At 43.8% G+C, this 18549-nt stretch overlaps 1 protein-coding gene across 4 annotated transcripts; it reads left to right on the top strand.

Moving 5' to 3' along the window:
• Positions 1 to 630: 630 nt before the first annotated feature.
• Positions 631 to 17312, top strand: TMEM263 (transmembrane protein 263). 4 transcript variants are annotated; one of them, XM_075156731.1, is made up of 6 exons: positions 1042 to 1194; positions 3204 to 3400; positions 4340 to 4401; positions 5458 to 5578; positions 9367 to 9436; positions 14568 to 17312. In XM_075156731.1, the coding sequence occupies exons 5-6, from the start codon at positions 9373 to 9375 to the stop codon at positions 14852 to 14854; spliced, it is 351 nt and encodes a 116-aa protein (XP_075012832.1). In that variant the 5' UTR covers positions 1042 to 1194; positions 3204 to 3400; positions 4340 to 4401; positions 5458 to 5578; positions 9367 to 9372; the 3' UTR covers positions 14855 to 17312. The 4 variants fall into 4 exon arrangements, with proteins under 4 accessions (XP_075012811.1, XP_075012832.1, XP_075012842.1 ...); XM_075156710.1 differs by lacking the exons at positions 1042 to 1194; positions 3204 to 3400 and adding an exon at positions 631 to 716; XM_075156741.1 differs by lacking the exon at positions 3204 to 3400.
• Positions 17313 to 18549: the final 1237 nt, after the last annotated feature.

The raw sequence follows: 18549 nt of genomic DNA, 5'->3' as shown, positions 1-18549 counted from the left end.
GGCGGTGCTCCTCGCAGGAGGGTGCTGCTCCTGGCCGCAGGGAGCGTCTGCAGCCTCCCCTTTCTGCCGACAGCGCGGCCAGGGCCCCCCACGGGCGCAGCCACTCAGCCTCACCTCTCGGCCAAGGCACTCCCCAGCCCAACCAAGTGCCACAAGCCAAACTCCCGCACCCTGCAGCATCTCGGTCAGCGACGGCAACGCTGCCATCCCTTTCCTTCTCTCCTCCGCCCTACCACTACCCGGCATCTTCCTCCACCTCGGTGCCCCGGCCCCGCAGCCACCGAGGCCCCGCTTAGCGCAGGACCCACACGGGCCCTTGGGGGAGCCGGGCCCTGCCTGTCAGGGCCTGCCCCGTTCCCCGGGGGGGGAAAGTGCCCGCGCGCCTGTGAGGGCCATGAGGGTCGGGCCGGGGCCTACGTAGGCCCCCGGGGGCGGCCCTGCCCGCTCCGAGGGCGGCCGGCAGGGCTGTGTGGCGCCGCAGGAGGAGGCCGCGATGGGGGTGACGCCGCGAGGGCCCCCCGGCACCCTCGGGGCGGAGAGGGGGCGGGAGCGGCGGCGCCTGCGCGCCCCCCGGCCGCGGAGGGGGCGCGCCGCGCCGGGCGCTGGGGCGGGGTCTGCGGGCGCCGACGGGGCGGGCGGCGGCGGGCGCCACGTCGGCAGCGGGGAAAGGAGCGGGAGTAAAGTCTGCGGCGGAGCCGAGCTGTGTCCGCTGCGCGGTGAGTGAGGGCTGAGCGGCCGCTGCCGCCCCGGCCGCGCTGCGCCGTTAGCCGGGGGAGCCCGGCAGGCGGGCGGGCAGCCGCCCGAGCGCCCTTCCTGCCTCCCCTGTTCTCCTCCCCGCGGAGGAAGGGAAACTTCTGGGGGAGGAGGCGGGAGGGGACCCGGCGCGCCCCGGCGGAGCCGCCGGCGGGAGAGGCGGGCCCGGGGAAGCGGGGCCGCCGCCGCCACCTGCCCCCGGCGCCTTCCCGCCGCGCCGGCGGCCCGGCGCCCGCCTTTGTGCTTCCTGCCGCGGCACCGGGGGGCGTGAGGGAGGGAGGGAGGGCCGGGTCGGCCGTAGTGGCTCCGCCGCGGCCTTGCCTGCCACGTCAGTGCCGCCGCCCTGCGCCGAGGTGCCCGGCGCGGCCCGCGGTCGGCCCGGCGAGGGAAGCGGGCGGAGGTCGCTGCCGGGCGGTCTCCCGAGCTCTGCCGGGGAGGCAGGTAGCTGCGAGGGGAGGACGTGGCGGGGCCTGCGGGGTCTCGGGCCGCCCTACGAGGGGGGTGTAGGGCCTCGACGGGCCGGAGTTGGCGCCTCCTTGGGTGCGGGGCCCGGACCGGGCTGGGGGGCGGCTGCCGCGTCCTGCCGCTGCCGCCCTCCCTGGGCCGGGCGCCGCGCTGCCCGCGTCCGTGGCGGAGCGCCTGCCGCCTGCCCGGGAGGGCAGCTGAGGAAGCCGTGCTCGCCTTGGCCGCGCTCCTGCCTGGTCGTGTTCTCCCCCGTGAACTTCTCCGTGCCAGGAGAAGCTTTGTTTCGGGTTTTCTCTTTTTCTTTTTAACCTTTGCTGTACTCATGTTTCCTGTAGTGCCCTGCTCTTTATTTCATCTGTTTCTCTCAAGTCCAGCTTGATGGAGCAGAATCTGGAAGAGCGTTTTGTGAACTGTGTGGGAGCATTAGCTTTCAGCATTCGCCTAGCCTAGGCGTTTATGTGGTGTGGCCTGAAAATAAATGCAAGTTATTTTAGCCGTGCAGCTGGTTCTGGTCATTGTGCGAAGCTTATAGATAGCCTCTGCAGATGCGATTAAATGCTTCCTTCTGCTCATTTAACCGAGCTGAAAATGAGAACTCTGATTCAGGATGTCAGTCTGTAAGGAACATAAATACCAAGTGCACGTAGCCTGCTTCAGTGTGTCCAGAGCATTGCTTTGGGCAGCATGTCTCTGTATAATTGGAAGGTACATACAAGATAGCTTAATGTAGTACACAAATACTGGTTTGTATGCACATCAATTTTAAGACTGCTCTGTAAATACTATCCAGACTTTTTTTTTTAAAGCTTTCTGTTAAGCTCTGGTTAAACATTCAGTAGAGTTGGTGTTGCCTCCTCAGTATAGAAATGGACTGTGTTGCAAAAGCGCAAACCAAAAGGTGGTCCTTGTCCGGCAAGCGAACAGGTCTAAATGTCAGACAGGAACCAACAAACAGGTGGTGGACGCTGGGGAAAAAGTTCATTATTTCATTAGCAGGGGTGGCAAGGAAGTTCAGCAGCTGCTTTATCTCTCTGGCTGTTAGGCACTGTCAGGATTTGTCTTTGTAGGCCTGGTGGAAAAGGAGAGCTGAGGTGGGTGTGGAGCTCAGGCTTTGGGATAGCCTTAGAAGAAATGGGGAAGGCTCTGCTTTGGAAAGCTGAGCTAGCAGGAGGCGGAGGCTGACAGGACTGGTAAAATGGAGCAAGTTCTTGGTGTTTCTGAAGCTGTCCCCTGTGCGTTACTGGAATTTACCATTTAATTTGTAGAAACTAGTTTTGGAGGACTAGAAAAGGGGAATTTGGGTTCCTGTGCCTTTGATTTGGTATCTTGCGAATCCTTGCTTCAGAGGAAATTTTGTTTGCCAACATCAGGTGTTGAACATCTAGGTGTTCCCTAGAGCCTCTTCTGCAGCCTGATCTGTATTTTAGTTGAGGGTGATGGAGAAATGCTGGATTCTCTTATAGGCAGATACGATGCTATAATGTCCCGGGCAGAGTTAAGGGGTTTGGTTTTTTTTTTCAGGAGATATGCCTTTTTTTTTTGCCTTTAATTGTGGTGTGTGTTTGTTTGTTTTTTAATACAGATACATTGCATTACCTTCCCAGCTGTGTGCTGAACCCTGTATGCTGTGAGCCTGTTGTTTATATTTTTTGCGGCAGACTTGGTATCTTTTGGTGGTGGGGGGGGGAAGGTTTAGCTCATCCTGCTAGAGGTTTAAAAGTAAGCTGTGGTTCACACCTGGAAACTTCTGATCAACTTGCCATAGTCTTTCCCTGAAAACTGTCTTTTTCCCTCTGAAACGGGCATGCTTGCTTCCAAGTCGGTCCTGCTTTGTATATAAATCTGAATTTTGAAACTTGGCTTTTAAACAGAAGGCTTGTTGAAATGTCAGCTATGCTCTTGGTTTTTAGCTACACGCTTTCTACGTGCCTGGATTTGTTTTTTTTTACTTCAGTGCTGTTAGCATCGACTCTTTCTTCTTGCAGAAGCTCAGTCAGCTGTCTCCCTTGCATTAACTAACTGAAAAACACATTTCCATATCGGCTGTACTCTGAGGATTGTGTCTGAGAGAGCTAACAGCACTGAGCACTCTTACTCCTAATATGTTACAAGCTCTAATCCAAGGCGGAAAGTCAGGGGTCGCTTGTGCAGCTTGAAGCAGTACCCTGAAAAGCAGCCATGGGTGGGATTATCTTTTTGGCTTCATGCTTATTTCCTTGTTTAATTTGAAGAGTAGAGCACTGTTACTCTTTCCAAAATGTATTTCTTAAAGTATCATCCCTAAAAATACTTCTTTTTCATGTACATGAAAGACATCGGGTTCATTTTGAAATCTGCTGCAGCCGCTGAAAGAGGGGAAGGAGAGCCATGCACGTGGCAAGGGTGGTTTTGTTTTCCCTCATCTCTGTAGCCAAGCTTTCTAACTGCATAGCTGGTGGGCAGAAGGAAGATAATTTTTTCGTGGTGGACTAAGACGAGGCAATCGGTTTGTTTGCAGTTCTGTCAGGTGAATAGTTCCCGCGCTGTCTGCTGCTGCAGCCTTCTGGAGCAGCGTTATGCTGCCAGCTGAAATTGGCCCCATCCTTGGGTAGTTTCATTGCTGCCCGCAAATATCTGAGTAGCGGCGTTGAAACAAGCCAGTTTTTACTGGCTGCCGCTTGGGCCAGGTTTGCTGTGCAGAAACAGTAGGGCTTTTTGTCTGTAAAGTCAGAAGGACATCAAGGGCATCATCTGAAGCTCGGGAAGTTGCACACACGTCTAATTATTAGAGCCCGCTTCTCAATGGAAGGCTAAAATTTTACGCAAATTGCTGTCCAAGAACTGCAGACTGGTTAAGGAGAGGTTGTGTCTTAACATTGATTACCACAGGGCACAGCTTCTTAGTAATCCTCATGACAGTATATGGAGCAAGTAAAATTATCTCCATTGCTCAAGAACACAGAAGGAATTGGCGTTTTGGTGAGACAAATCTCATAAAATTTTGGCATCTTAAGGCCATGCTGAGTGTGCTTCTCCCCCAGTGTGGGGCTTTGTATTTATGATTCCCACCATAGTCCCATGGCAGGTACGTGACAGTAGCGCCGTTCCATAAGATGTCATTAACCTTCTACTTTTCTCGTAGGTGTATGCAGAATACTTTTGTGGAAACAACTAACTAGACATCTTCACGAAGGAATATATTTGGTGAGAAGATTTTATTTTAATCAGCTTTGATGTGAATGTGCGTGTGGCTGTACCATTACCTCCAGAGCTTCCTAGCGCTTTCATTCAGAGTTCTGTAACAGTGTTAATGTTATAAAGAGCTCTTGAATCAAAAATCCTCTTCTAAACCACTTCTTTCCTTACAACTATGTTAAACTTCAAAGGTTTCTATATATTTCATATTCTGACAATATGAAATTGTTTTCTTCTTTAAAACCAATTGAAAGAGTGACTTCCTTTTTTTTTTTTTTTTTTTTTTAGTATGAAGGTTGATACAAATTTTAATGTGTTGTTAAAAAAGATGAGAAGTTATCCCTTATCTCTTGAATGGCTAGCACCCTCATAAGCACACAGGAAAAAAACAGAGAAAGTAGTTTCCATGTGTGCCTGTTTGAAATCTCTTTTAAGATCTGGGCTTGCTTCCACATCTTAACATAAGAAAATACAAAGCTTACATATTCATCTGCATGGATGAAGAAGGAGACTGGAGAGTGCCACTGATATGCTAGATGTCTGCTTCATGAATGTCTGTATGAGTTCTGCCAAGGCTCATAGAGATACCACCTCATTCCATGTGATCATTTAATGCAGGTGTTAAATGAAGCTAGAGGCTTTTCCCCAGTCACACAACACACTGTGAATTTGGCATCACAGGATGAAAATGCCAGAGGAAGATCTATTTGCTTGCTTTCTTTTTCCCTTTTTTTTGGGCAGCCTTAGCATACTTTGAAGAAGATTCTGAAAAACGTATCAGAAAAGTTCCAAAGTTCAGGCTTCTGATAAATCTTTGCCTTGTTGCATGTGCTTGCAATACCAGTAGTAAGTGTGACTAATGATTCAGTGCATAGGGGACTTGGAATCTGCAGCTTCCAACTTAAGTTTCCAAAGTTCCTTAATCAATACCGTGTCTGAATGACCTAATTCTTTGCACAAAAGTCTTATCCTTGCACCTCCAGATCTCTGCCTTAGGTGTTAGCTGAGTTGTAATCTCTATTGGGTCTCATGAATTTTGCTTTCTTCTTCTTTGCGGGGACACAGCTTCAGCAGGAAGGGTGAAGAGGAACCTCCCTTAGGATACACTACAGACTGGTGACCCGGGGACTCCTGCAACGTGGGACATAGGAGCTTGGATCTTACTAGACGAAGGAGGTGTTGAACTGTAAGTGAGTGCTTTCACCTTGATGGTATTACGTAAAAGATAGTGAGTGGTTTCTGCTTTTCTAACTCCCAATTTTTGAAGAAAAAAAAATTATATTCCTGCCCTCTTCATCTGAAGACTGGATGAAGTCATCTGCCACCAAGCAGTTATTCCAGGCCTTTGACCTCCAGTCAATAGAAATACTCGCCTTAAATCTCTAGAGGGGAGCCAGGTTTAAGACATGCTCCTGTGTGTACTAGTTCCTGTTCCCCAGAGGTGTTACACTTGTTCAGCACACAGGATTTTGGATCACTTTTCAGAGGCGCTTAAGTCTCCTGATGCGTTAAATTGGCTACAAGGATGCATGATGCAGGCTGTAACCTAGATATCTTAAAATTTTCTGCTTAAGTCCTTTGTTAGATCTTGGTCCTGATTCTGTGATTCTGGAAAGAGCTGGAGAGCTTCTACAGAAAAACAAAAGGACTTGAATTGTGCTTTGTGAGCTCCCTTGGGTACCAAGTACTGTTTTGAGCCTTTTCTGACAGTGATGTGATTCTGTTTTCACTCACAATGATGCAGTAGGAGAACAGTGAGTAAAAACTAGCACAAGTTGGTTAGGCACATCTCTTGGAGCATCCCTGGAGTGCTTCCAGGCGCCTGTAGAACCACACGTCATACATTAGTCTTCCAACTTTCTGACCTGCAGACCCCTGAAGGCTCCCTTCTGTGCGGAACAAGTTCAGTCCTACCAACAGTGATTTATTTTCCCTTAGCTGCTCTTCTTAGGCCCATGTAGTACTCCATTGGCTTCTGGGGTCTGACAGCAGCAGGTTACTGGTGCCTGAGCTGTGGGAGATAGACCACTGTGGTCCATGTAGTTGTAAGAGGGTGAAGTATTTCTGTGGTTTAGAAGGAGTTGCAAGTGTGTTAAATCATTGCATATGCGTGATATATTGTGTAATATTCCTGTCTAACTTTTAAAAAGTAGCTGTGGTCAAGAATTACGTAACCTTAAGGTTCTGGGGAAGGTAGCAGGGGAGCAAATACCTAATCTTGTCACTGTTTTTTATGTAGCGCTGCAATTTTCTACGCTTTTTTTTTTTTTAATACTTTATCACTAAACTAGAAACTCTGCTGTGAAACTCCCCTGCCTGTACATTGCTTTGCTCATTTGGCTTTGCAGGAACTGCAAGCAAATCTGACAGTAGCCCAACCTAGATTACGGAGAGTTATGAAGGCATCTTTTCCCTGCGCTGTCTGTTTGCCAGTCTTACTCTGATTCTTTCCATTGGACAGGTCTTGTCTTAATGAAATACTTGTGTGATGCCTAGCGCAAGAGAGCCTTGGTACTTCATCGGGGCTGTATCTGCTGTCAGTGCTGTGGTGTCCAGTACCTTCTTAATAGTGGAAAATATTAAAACTTGCATGGAGCCTTGTGACACTTTATAGTGTTCTGCCATGTTCAAAACTGGTAACTTACTCCAACTCCCCTCTAAACTTGTTGATGATCCCTAACAGTATTTTGTCTCTCCTAACAGTATTTTGTCTCTCCTTATAAGATTAAATAACATTTCTGAGCCTCTTATGAGGAATTGTTGACAGAAACTTTTTGGAAGCTCAAACAAGCAATTGCATCTGGGTTTCTTTTGCAAGTTACATGCAGGCTAGGTACAAATATATTAGTGGAGGTAGTTCCTTATAAAAATTAATTTCTCTCTGGCTTAATTAATTTGTGTTTCCCTTGAGTCTGCTTTAAAACTCTTTTGGTCACTTTTTTTATTCCTTTGTTTGAAGTAAGGCTTGCTAGGTTGTGATTTTCCTTTTTTTTTTTTTTTTTTAGGACTTTCCCTAATGCAACAAACAAAAAAACCTCCTTCCAAATTCCTGATACAGTAATCATCTTAACGAACAGAATGGCCACGTGTCAAGTAGAAACACAGTTACTTCAGCTTTGTACAGATGTTTTGATAAAATAATGTCAGGCCTGTCAGTTTCTTACAGTGTCTGTCTTCTCTTTCTTACAGTGCTTGACATTTTTGTTTCAGATTGGAAAAAAGCAACAGCCTAGATGTAACTTCACACAATGAGGATGAAATCTTTATATTTCTTCCAGCTTGCATTAGATGAATGCAGAGAAATCGCCTAGTATCTGAATCCAGTCCTTTCTCAGAACCTGGTCGCCCTCAGTTGCTCCTTGTGATCGGTCGGGCGCGCTCCCCTTCCCCCTTGACTTACTGACCTGTGATTAAATAAAAGCACAAGGAATTATATAACTGATACTTTCTCAAATTGTCTTTTAGCCCTCATGTATTTAGTCTTCCATCTTGATGTGTTGCTACTGACTTTCCTATTTCTTAGCTTCCACATTTGTGTTTCTGGCTTTTGAGAGGTACTTGTTCAGCGTTGCCATCAAATCAGCCATCCTGGTAGTAGGTTTTTTTTTGCTTGCTTTCCTGTTCAGCTTCTTGTGTAAAGGTACCCATGTTTTCTGAGTCGTGAACTGATACCCTTAGTGCTGATTGTGAGGACTCTTTAATATTCAATTTGGGCTTGCTTCGCATCCAAAGATCTATCATTTAGTGTGTGGGTGCCAGTTTTTACTGTGATGTTTTGACTTCATAATTATACTGTGAGGGTTTTAGCTGTTGTTTTCTAGGTGAGTCTTCCCACCCTCAAGTTCTGCTTCTGCCTCCTCATCCCTTCTTTAGATCCCAGCCACTGTTTTCTCACCCAGAGGGGGTACAGAGACATCTGGGCATGGCAAGAGAGGCTGGAATTATTTTTGTGGTGGTTGGTGACTCCTGGAAGAAATTAAATGACTTAAAGGCTTGTGTATATGTGCAGGGAGAAGGGAACTAAGAGGTCACTGGCAAGAAGATAGAAGGATGCTGAGTGGTATAATGCAACTTGTTTTTCTTTCTCCTTTCACCTCAGTTCCTGCTGAGGAGGGAAAGCAGGATTGGCAGGAGGGCTCAGGGGAGGAGGCAGGCCTTAACACCAAGGCACGCTTTGGTGGGGGAGGAAAGCAGGAGGGAAACCTGTACTAGATATTGCTTTCTTCCCCTCTGAAGGTAAAATGTCATAAGCAGAGCTGCTGATTTGAGCTTTCTCCTGTGCTTCCCCGCAGTGTCAGGGACTGCTGCTCTAGAACTGCTCTACGAAACAGTTTTTGGTGTAAAGAAATTTTCTTTCTGAAATGTTTTCATTGGAAATCTTGTGTGGAGTTGAAACACCCTAGTTCTGCTGCTGTCACCACACAGTGTATGCAATACCACTACAAGATAAATGGAGTGTTTTCATTACAATTCTTCCATCTTGTTTTCTTGGCATTTATTCAAATTCTGCTTCAAGGACTTGTTTCTTTAAACTACTGCTTTCCAGGTACTAACAGATCTTATAGGCATGCTGCTGTTGTTTTTCAAGTGCCCACCATCTCTATGATCACTAGGCTTTTCTTTTCTAGTACATAAACATAAGCTGTTGTACGGCAGTGGCTGTTTTATTTTTATACTGGTTTTCTTCCTGATTGCTTTTTAGGTTTGAGATGCACTTGGTGTGGAGTAGCAGCTCTCACCAAGCCTGCTGACCTGGTGGAGGGCTCCTTTTTCTAGTATTGAGTGTGGCTGAAGAATGCAAAAGCACAGTCCGATAATAAAAAGAGCAGTAGTTTGGCAGGAGCTGCTAGCTTACCTAGTAATGAAAAAGGAGTTCCTTTTCTGTGGAACTTAAACTACATGAATTTTGGATTCATGGGTTACATTTATGCTTTGCCAGAAAAGATGTATAGCGTATGTGAATTTCTTTTTTAGGCAATAATGAATCAAACGGACAAAAATCAACAGGAAGTCCCATCATACCTTCATGATGAACCACCAGAAGGTATGTATTGATTTTCATAATACGAAGTAAGTTCATAGAAATTCATCAGAAGTTCAGTTCTCTCTTAAAAAAAAAAAATGGATCTGCAAGCTGAACACTTTAACCTTCATTTAAGTAACAGTAAGCAAGCCAACCCTGGGATGGGATGGGCCTGGATTATTGTTCCCTTCTGCATTATCCTGATTACAGTAAGGCCGCTGAATATAACTCAGTAAACAACTGTACTGATAAATTGTAGAGAAGACAGGAAGATACTGCAGGACATAATTCGCAGATTAGTTTCCAGAAATGTGAATTGGTTCAATGGGTATTTATTTCTGCTGTTCGTTATATGAGATGGGAAGAGCCCAGCTTCACTTTTGGAGACCTTGCTGAGTTCATAGTGCTTGTGACTTTTAAACAAGCTGTGTTTAAAAATATGTGGAACTTTATTACTACTTTTGGAGACCCTTTTCCATCATACCATTAACTGTGGTTCTAACTGTTTACTTAATCTCATGGTTTCATAAAAACAAACACACATTTGACTTCATTAATCCAGTGGCATCTTGGTCTCCTGAATCGAATTAATCTTAAATTGGTTATTAGATCTGCAGAGGAAATGCAGTTGCAAATGAGCAGAGTTACCTTCCGGGCTGTGGAACTGCAGGACTGTGAAGAGTCCTGGTTGCATAATGTGACTGGAAGCATACAAGGTCAAAAGCCATTCTTGGCACATAGGTTGTCTGTGTTCTGTTTTTTCTTGCTTTAAGACCAAATGTGTTTGGATGTAGAGGTCAGTGAGTCCCGATTCATCTCGTTTCCTTGCTCTTCGATTTACAATGGCCCTTTAAAGCTCTGTTTGTTTGTTGGTTTGGGTTTTTTTCTTGGCTTTTACATGGTGTATAACTGAACAATTTACTTCACTTGAACAACAGTATTATCCACTAACTGTAGCAGAAGGGATTGAAGTGGAATAGCTCGCTCTATTCTTAACAACTATTAGACAGGACACACGAGTACAAGAAGATGAGAGGAAAGGGAGAAATAGATTTTTGTGGCACCGTGGTTCTTAAGCTCTACTATACTTGAACTTGTTACAGTATCATGGTGTGAGGACAAAAACCTTTCTTTCTAAGCTCTTATGGAGTTGTCAAGATCCCAGAAGCACTTCTGAAAGCAAATGCCAGGTTGGAAACTATGCCCTAATGTGTGTCATCTTCAGGTCTAATTTTTACGGTGCCTTCCCCCTCCCCCCCCCCCTCCTTAAAGATTGAATTGTGGTTTTTAGCTGTTAAACCTCACGTATAGAAAGTGAACTGTGGTCCAACTGGTAAACTACAACCGATTCTTTCTTGAGGAAGGCAGTGAAACGAGGGCATTTTTTATCTTCCTGGAATATTCAGTAGGTTGTCCAGATTCAGAGCATAACAGCAGAGTCTGACCATCATTAGGTATTGCAAGGTTTTATTTAAAATTTGTGAGCAATTGAGACTCACTGTCTTCTGCACAGTATCTTCTTTCAGTGTGACAATAACCAGTTTGAATATGAAGTCTAAATAGGTGGAGAAAGTTGGTGTAGTTAGGAGTAGAATGAAACACAGCTTATCTTTAATGGAAACGCCATCCTTGAAGAGGCTTTTTCCTTTTGATTCTGTTTCACCTGCACTCTTCAAGCCTTATGAGTTTAGTTAAAATTTTGGAATACCCTTGAAGAACATCCCTGTTTTAGATGTCGTGCAAGGTCTTCGTATGCGGTACGCTTACACTATCATAGAAAGATGGCCAAATGTGGATGGAAGGCTACCAGTTCAATGTTGGCAAGAAGATCGTCTCTCTGAACAGGCTGCCAAAAAAAATCCTTAGAGGAAAGGCTCAATTCCAAAACCAATTTGCATTTTTTTGTAAAGATATAAATAGTTCCAGTTCGTCCAAATCACACTCGACAAGCTTGGTGCCCAAAGGGTTTAAAGAAATACATATGTAGAAGAAGCTTTTGTGCTCACGCTTTCTATGAGTAGTGCTATTCTAATGCTTTATTTTCTGCTTTGCAAGTGGCGCCAACCTTTGCAACCTACATTCATTCAAACCCTTGTTTGCTGTTGGACTCTTTTCAGCAGGAAGCTGGCTGCAAGGTAGCATGGTAGAGCCAACCCCTGAACAGGGAACTTGTGTCATTTTCTCCCTAGATTTAGGAATGATCTGTTTTACCTTCTTTCTCATACTGGTTAGAAACAAGGAGACCAGGAATGCATATCCTAGAATAGAAATCAACCGGCAATAAAAGTTCTTTGCAGCTGCAGGCATTTACTAGATCTAATGGACAATGCAAACAGGAATGAAACGGAAATGTGTCAACCATCACCAGAAATTATTAATACACCAAGTCACAGTCAGTATTTACACTTGTGAAACAGAGTAGATGTCAAAGGATTGGCTACCTGAAGTAATGGGAGGAAAACCATGTCAAGATTACTTTTGTTTGTTTGTTTCTCTCTTGTTATTTTTTAAGTTAGCTATGATGGGTCCTTTCTTGCTAATATCAGGTCTGATTTACTGAAATCAGCTCTTAAAATTCAATGTGATAAGACTTTGCTCCCATTCACCCTGATGATGGTGATCCAGTTAGGTGGAAGTGGACCACTTTCTGACCAAATTTTTTACAAGGTGTGTAAGTCTGGTCACAAGAATCCTCTAATGAATAATACCTAGACAGTGGATTTTACACGAGGCTCTATATACTCCTCTCGAGTGTGATTCTTTAAAGACTTTCTGTATGTAAATAGAAATTCTGATCTCTGTGTGCTTGTGTTGGCAATGCATTTTTGCTGGAGATGTCCAGGTTGAATGCTACTGGCCTAGGGTGAACCAGCAAGGGTATTACTTTGCTTTAAGTAAAAGGCTGTCATTTATGTTTCTAGTTTCCATGACCCTTTCTGTAATCTATATCAATTTCTTAAATAAGAGACTAGTGTAAGCCAGAAGCATTTTTAATATTTTTTCCTCCCTTGAGCTGCACTGTTCCTCCTTATGCTTTTTTTTCTTTTTGTCAAACTTGCAAGAAATTCTCTCATTTAGATGGCATCTTTTGTTTGAATTATTCTGGGCATGCATATAGAAACTCTGAACTTCCCAAATTTTTTAATGAATTCTGAGTTCTGGGTCAGTCCTGGCACTATCACAAACTCATTGGAGGTGCATGGGAAGTTGTTCACCTTAGTTTTCATCTTGTAGTAGATGAGTGCTGGGAGGAGACTCTTGGAAGCTGTCCTCTGAATGCGAGTTGTGAGCAGTCAAGGCACTGGAGGCAGAGCCCTGCTCTGCTGGTTCTCCTGAGGCATGTCACAGGGCAGAGTGGATGTATTGACAGGGGCTGGATATAGGTCTCTGGTGGATCTAGATCTGATTTTTCTTTTCCCCTGCCTCTCTAGACTCATTGTCCTTTTCCAAGCATGTTCTTTCTGCTGCTGACTCCCTCACCTCTTTATTTAATGCTTGTTTCTTCCCTAGCATTGCCCACTGTGGTTCCACTTGCTCTTTTCTTAGTTCCCTCTGTTGTTTTTCCTTAAGAAAGGGAAATGTATCTGTTAAATCCCATATATTATCTACAGGTAGCTAGAAAATACAAAAAACTGTGCAACTCTTGCCCTACTTCTGTTAACTGGCTGTCTCTTGCCATGGTTCTCTCTGAAACTTTGTTTTAAGAAGTGTTTGGGGTTGGTGAGGAATTGACAAGACAGGAGCTAAAAAATGCTTATCTTCACAACATTGTGAAGACCAGAGATTTTTCAAGGTTCACATTGAAAATACCTTGCAGACAAACATGTCACAGCTGCTGGTTTATAGGTGCAGTGGGTGATATTTCTTAAATACAACATTCCTATTTCTTCTTTGAAGATTATATGTTGCTTATGCAGTAGTGGGGCGTGGAGTTGTCTTAATTCCCTGTAGAGGCAAGGTGCGTCTCTCTCTTTAGGATTTTGAAGGCTACGTTTAGAAATATGAAGTAATACTAAACTATTGGAAGGCTGAGTGGCTAATTCGGGGAGTCTTTCTAATACTCTAATACTTTCTATTATTTTGAGGCCATGTAATTGTACTATAAATATGGAATAGGAATTGACTTACACGGCATATAGCAAGAAACTCTGCAAAGTGCACGTTAAACATAACATTAAAAAGAAAAAAACATATTTACGTGGTTGAATAACATGCAGAAATCCTATGGTTTGAGACTGTTTTGTGCATCATATTGGGACTTCTGTTGGGAGCCTGTAACTCTTGCTACTGTTAATGCCTTTGGGGACCACTTTTGGTATTTAATAAGTTTACTTGGCCATTGGACACCCCCCTCCCCCATCCAAATTACAGAAAATGCCTTTTTGGAAGAAACTTAAATTTGTGTACATGATGAAGAAAGTAAGTGATACAGTGAAGAGTTGGCATCAGTTTTGTCCTTCTTGCACTTCTTTCGACTCCTCTGATTGCTCTCTTGTTCGTAACTTTCTTTCCTTCTTTCCTGACCCCTGCACACAACCCTTATAAACACATCTTCAAAACAGTAATTATTAAGGAAAGAAACAACTTTGTCTCAAGGTGAACTCTTTTCAAAGAACAGCCCTTTCTTTTAAATAAACCTTTGGCTCTGCTTCTCCAGGAAACTTTTTCCAGTCCTTCCTTAGAGATTTGAACAGCAAGGTAGTGGTGCTGCTTTTTTGAGGTGTGTGTCCCCCATGGGTTAACTCTGAATATTAGGATGGGGGGAACAGGAGGGTTCCCTCCCCATTAATTAAGTCCAGAAATAAGGCTAACTTGGCCATGAGACTTTCCAGAGTCTGGGAAAGTGGTGGTGCACACAGAGGACAGAAGTTTATCATGTAAAACCATCTCGGAGCTTTATGCCTGATATTTGTAGACTCAGTATTGACTTGTGTTTTAGAAAACAGCATTGAGGTATGTCTCGCTGCAGCAAAGTGTCTTTTCTTGTTTGGAACAATGGTATTGTATCAGCATCCAAGAAGAGTGGCCTGCAAGGTAAGTATATGCTGTGTGCAATGGCGGTTAGGCTAGAAAAGGAAATACTTACAAACAACTTTTGAAAATACTTTGATCATAGCACTGTGATTGACTCGATTGTTATTTCCTCCCTTAGGTTCATTAAAAGACCACCCGCAGCAGCAGCCTGGAATGCTTTCTCGTGTGACTGGTGGCCTCTTCAGTGTCACGAAGGGAGCTGTTGGTGCCACAATCGGGGGTGTTGCTTGGATTGGAGGGAAGAGCTTGGAAATTACCAAAACAGCGGTCACATCTGTGCCTTCAATGGGAGTGGGGCTAGTCAAAGGAAGTGTTTCTGCTGTGGCTGGAGGTGTTACAGCTGTAGGATCTGCTGTTGCAAGTAAAGTGCCTTTAACAGGAAAGAAAAAGGATAAGTCTGACTAAAACCAAAACTGAGACATAGTCGATTCTCCAGAATATTACATCAGTGGCATTAAAATCTGCTAAGATTTGGACCATGAGAAGCCATGTGTCTTAGACACTTTATCTTCTAAAGAGCTGTGCAAGTAACTCGATTTCATCTGAAAAGGACAGAAGAAGCTTGGCTAGCACAGAGTATGAAGATTTATTAGAGCCTAGATTGAAGCTTTGTATCTGGTGAAATGTTACACTTGATAACTATAGAAGTGAGTAAGTGTATCTGAAGGGGTAATACATCTTTGAATATTCATTTACTGTAAGTCTTTTGCAGTTTTGGACTAAAATGTGAACATAGAAACTTGGTAATCTCTGCCGTACCATCAATATGACGAGATGCCATTTACTGTTCTCAGTGGTTTTCACATCCTCCTGCTAAGGATCCTTCAGCTGTGTAACGGCATTGTTGGACGTACCTGAATAGTTTCCGTTATGAAACTGTATTTGCAGGCAGCCTGTAAACTATCAATGACTGCATTCTGCTGGTGCAGACTGGAGCAAATAGAACTGGAGGTGTGCGGAAATTGGAAATGGGAGTGGGAGATAGAAGTGAGAAAGTTTGACAACATGGTAGAAGGGATCATAAAGAGTAAACTAATTTAATGCCTTATTAGAAAAAATATCTTTTTGCTAGGTGAAGCTGTGTAAAGAACTGTCCTGTCGTTTCAGTGCAGCTCACAGAATGAGCTTTAGACTATCTTTACAAATCCCGGTATCTGAAACGTTGTCAATTTTTGCTCCATCTCAGGTGTATTTAATGATATGCATCTATCTCCTGCAAGTGAAAACTTGCTTCTAATAAACTTCTTATAGACACTAGAAAAAAGGATGGCTTAATGGAAACTGGGCTGATGTTTGTGGTCATCTAGCACAACTGTCTGACTTGAAAGAAATTCCTTTGTGTAGTTGGAAACCACTGAAGAACTAGCAAAGCTGTTATCTCAATTCCATGATGTACCAGGTTAGCTTTTTGCTCTGTTTAAGCAAATGCAAGGAATTTTTCACTACATCTTCCTCTCATACTTCGCATTTTGATTTTTGAGTAAAATGCAATACTTTTATTTAAAGCAAACCAAAAAAGGTAGATGAGGCCTTTTAAAAAAAAAAAAAAGAGAGAGAGAAGGAAACATCATCCAAGTAAATTGTATACTGACGAATTCCAAACGTTGACACACCTCAGATGGGAACATCTGTAGGTCCTCTGCAGCATGTGACACAAAATGCACTTGTAATGACACAGCTTGAGGTTGCCTTAAAACAGCAGCTGTTGGTGATCTTTTCTTTTTTTTTTTTTCTTTTTTTTTTGTGTGTGTGTACTGACTCTGCAAATAAGTAACCTCTTTGGAAGCCCGTAGAAGGCGGCTGTGAATGTTGTGTATGCAGTATTTTCTAAACACTTGTGTTCCTACGGAGAACTTCTAAGCACGTAAGCTTACTTTTTCAGTGGCTCTGGTTGTACAAGAAGGATATAGGGAGAGACTTTTTAGAAATTAAAAAAAAAAAATAAAAACATATCACTTGTCTAAAACTTAGTCCTATATTCATGGGTGTTGAAAGTATACTATGTGTAAATTATGGTACAGTAGTCACCTAGTCTTTCTGAGCCATTGGTACTTCAACTGCACTCCGGAACAACTTTATTTGATATCAGTAATTGTATATGTTGGTAGTATGGTATTGGTAAGCATGGGGATTTGGGGCAGTGAGGAGAGCAAAAACCCAACAAATGGCATTATCTGCGCCTTTTGTTAGATGCACCAGCTGCTTAGCTCCAATCTGCTGCAAGGGTGCCATGAGGTAAGTTTGTGCAACAAATGGAAGACTTGAACTGTTTTTTGTAGTCAAAAGCTAATCGCATAGAATATAGTGTAGTTTAAGGCTACCAGTTATCTCTAGAAATGAGCTGGCTTGGATATCGGAGGCAATCTAGCTGCAGCAAATAATTTAGTATGGTCTGCTCCCCTGCAGTTCCCAATGCAGATGTATCCCCAGAGTGCTACCACTGAACTCTTAAGAGTCACCTGCTTGGAGCACGGCAGTATTCGTGACACTCAACCAAACCCTTCCTAATCGTTTTCTGAAAACATAAATGTTGAACTGGCCATACCCCTTTTTTTATGACATTCTCCGATTTTTATACTATGAAACTTGCTGCAAAACAAGTGTGGTCTGAGATAAGTAATGTTAGATCTGTAAGAGCTGCCAACACTTCATTATGTTTTGTTCTTAACATATTCTGTAGTTATTACTTCTGAATCTTGTAACTGAAACACTTAAACATGGCATATGGTTTTAGTTTTCGGAAAGAGCTTTGTCCTATATCCTGCATATTTTCCATGCACTTACGAAACTTGCTTCGTCTTAAAAACTTGTTCTGATTCTGTCCTGACACTTGTGAAACATTAAATTGTTGCTGTTTCAGATATTTGGAAGCTTCCTTAGTTAATTTGTGGAGAAAGGCATACTTAGGTATAAATCTTCCCCCAGTATCATGCCCCAGAGTGTCTTTTATCTGCATCTAAATAGCGCCAACCGGCTCTTAACAAAACCTGCACCTTCACTGTGTAGGCTGTGCATAGACACAGCACAAAATCCCTCATACTAATTTTTTTTTCCTGGGAACCAAGGCTTGGGGATACCCACTTTTAAGATCGTAGTGAGCTGAATGAAATATGGAACTGAAATTTTCAGGGGGGTGGGGTTGTTCCTGTGTTTTGGGTTTGGTTTTATTTTACTCTCCTTTTCCCAGCCCCCATTTCAAAAGGGGAAACGTTTATGAAGACTACGTGTATGCCTGGCTGCTCACTATGTAACGAAAGGCTGGTCTACAGGCTTTTAAGTGCCAGACTTAAACAGTATAAACTGGTTCATGTTCACTGTGAGTAACTGCAAGAGATGCAGTACAACATTTTGGTAGTTGGGAGCTTCCCTGAGGTTTCATTATAAATGAATCCTGTGAAGAAGAGAGAAACAGGTCGGAGGCATAGAGTTATGAATGAAGGATTGAATGAATTTCGGTCTGCTGGTAGAGAAAAGGAGTCTTTTTGCTTATGCTTTTGTTTGAAAGGGGAGGAGGAGAAATTGAAACATTCAGAATGGAAAATGGGTTTGTGGTAACTCAGGCTGTGATGCAATTAAGGAAATATGTCCCTTTCCTGTTCTGTCCGTTGCCACTGGAAATACTGTACGTGATGGGAATAAGCTGTTTCAGGAACTTTAAAAACAGATACCTGTAGAAATGCTGAAACTAAGTTTTCAGGGAAAATGTTGTTCTACGTCTTGGTTTCCTTTTCATCCTAAACCAGAGATCAGTTCTGTGGTTCAGCGTTACAGATTGTGTTATGAATAGCTTCAGCGAGCTGAAATGCCCCCTTGTGTCTGAGGGGAAGGATGCTTTTGAATTCAAATACTACTGTGGTCTGCTGAATAGCTGAGCACTGAAGGACAGTCAGAAAGTGACAAAGGCAAGTTCCTGTGAATAATATGGCTGTCTTCCCAGTTTCCTCTTAAAAAAATGATAACGTGTTTTGAAGAGCCAGCAGAGACATGGCTTAGTAACACAGCCTGACTTTTGTCGTGCTGGTGATATGCGTCCCTTCTTGAGTTCTCGCCGCTGTCATGGCCGCTCCTACAAGGGCGGTGTGTGCCCCCACGAGCTGCTG

The sequence above is a fragment of the Calonectris borealis genome, chromosome 1 (genome assembly GCF_964195595.1).
Source record: "Calonectris borealis chromosome 1, bCalBor7.hap1.2, whole genome shotgun sequence".
Taxonomy (NCBI): domain Eukaryota; kingdom Metazoa; phylum Chordata; class Aves; order Procellariiformes; family Procellariidae; genus Calonectris; species Calonectris borealis.
This window is presented reverse-complemented; position numbering and strand designations above follow the sequence as displayed.

Excerpts from the sequence above, each read along its gene's own strand:
- TMEM263 (XM_075156710.1), top strand. The coding sequence starts at position 9,373 with ATGAATCAAACGGACAAAAATCAACAGGAAGTCCCATCATACCTTCAT. Across the intron at positions 9,437-14,567 it reads TCATGATGAACCACCAGAAG|GTTCATTAAAAGACCACCCG; the intron begins GTATGTATTGAT and ends TTCCTCCCTTAG.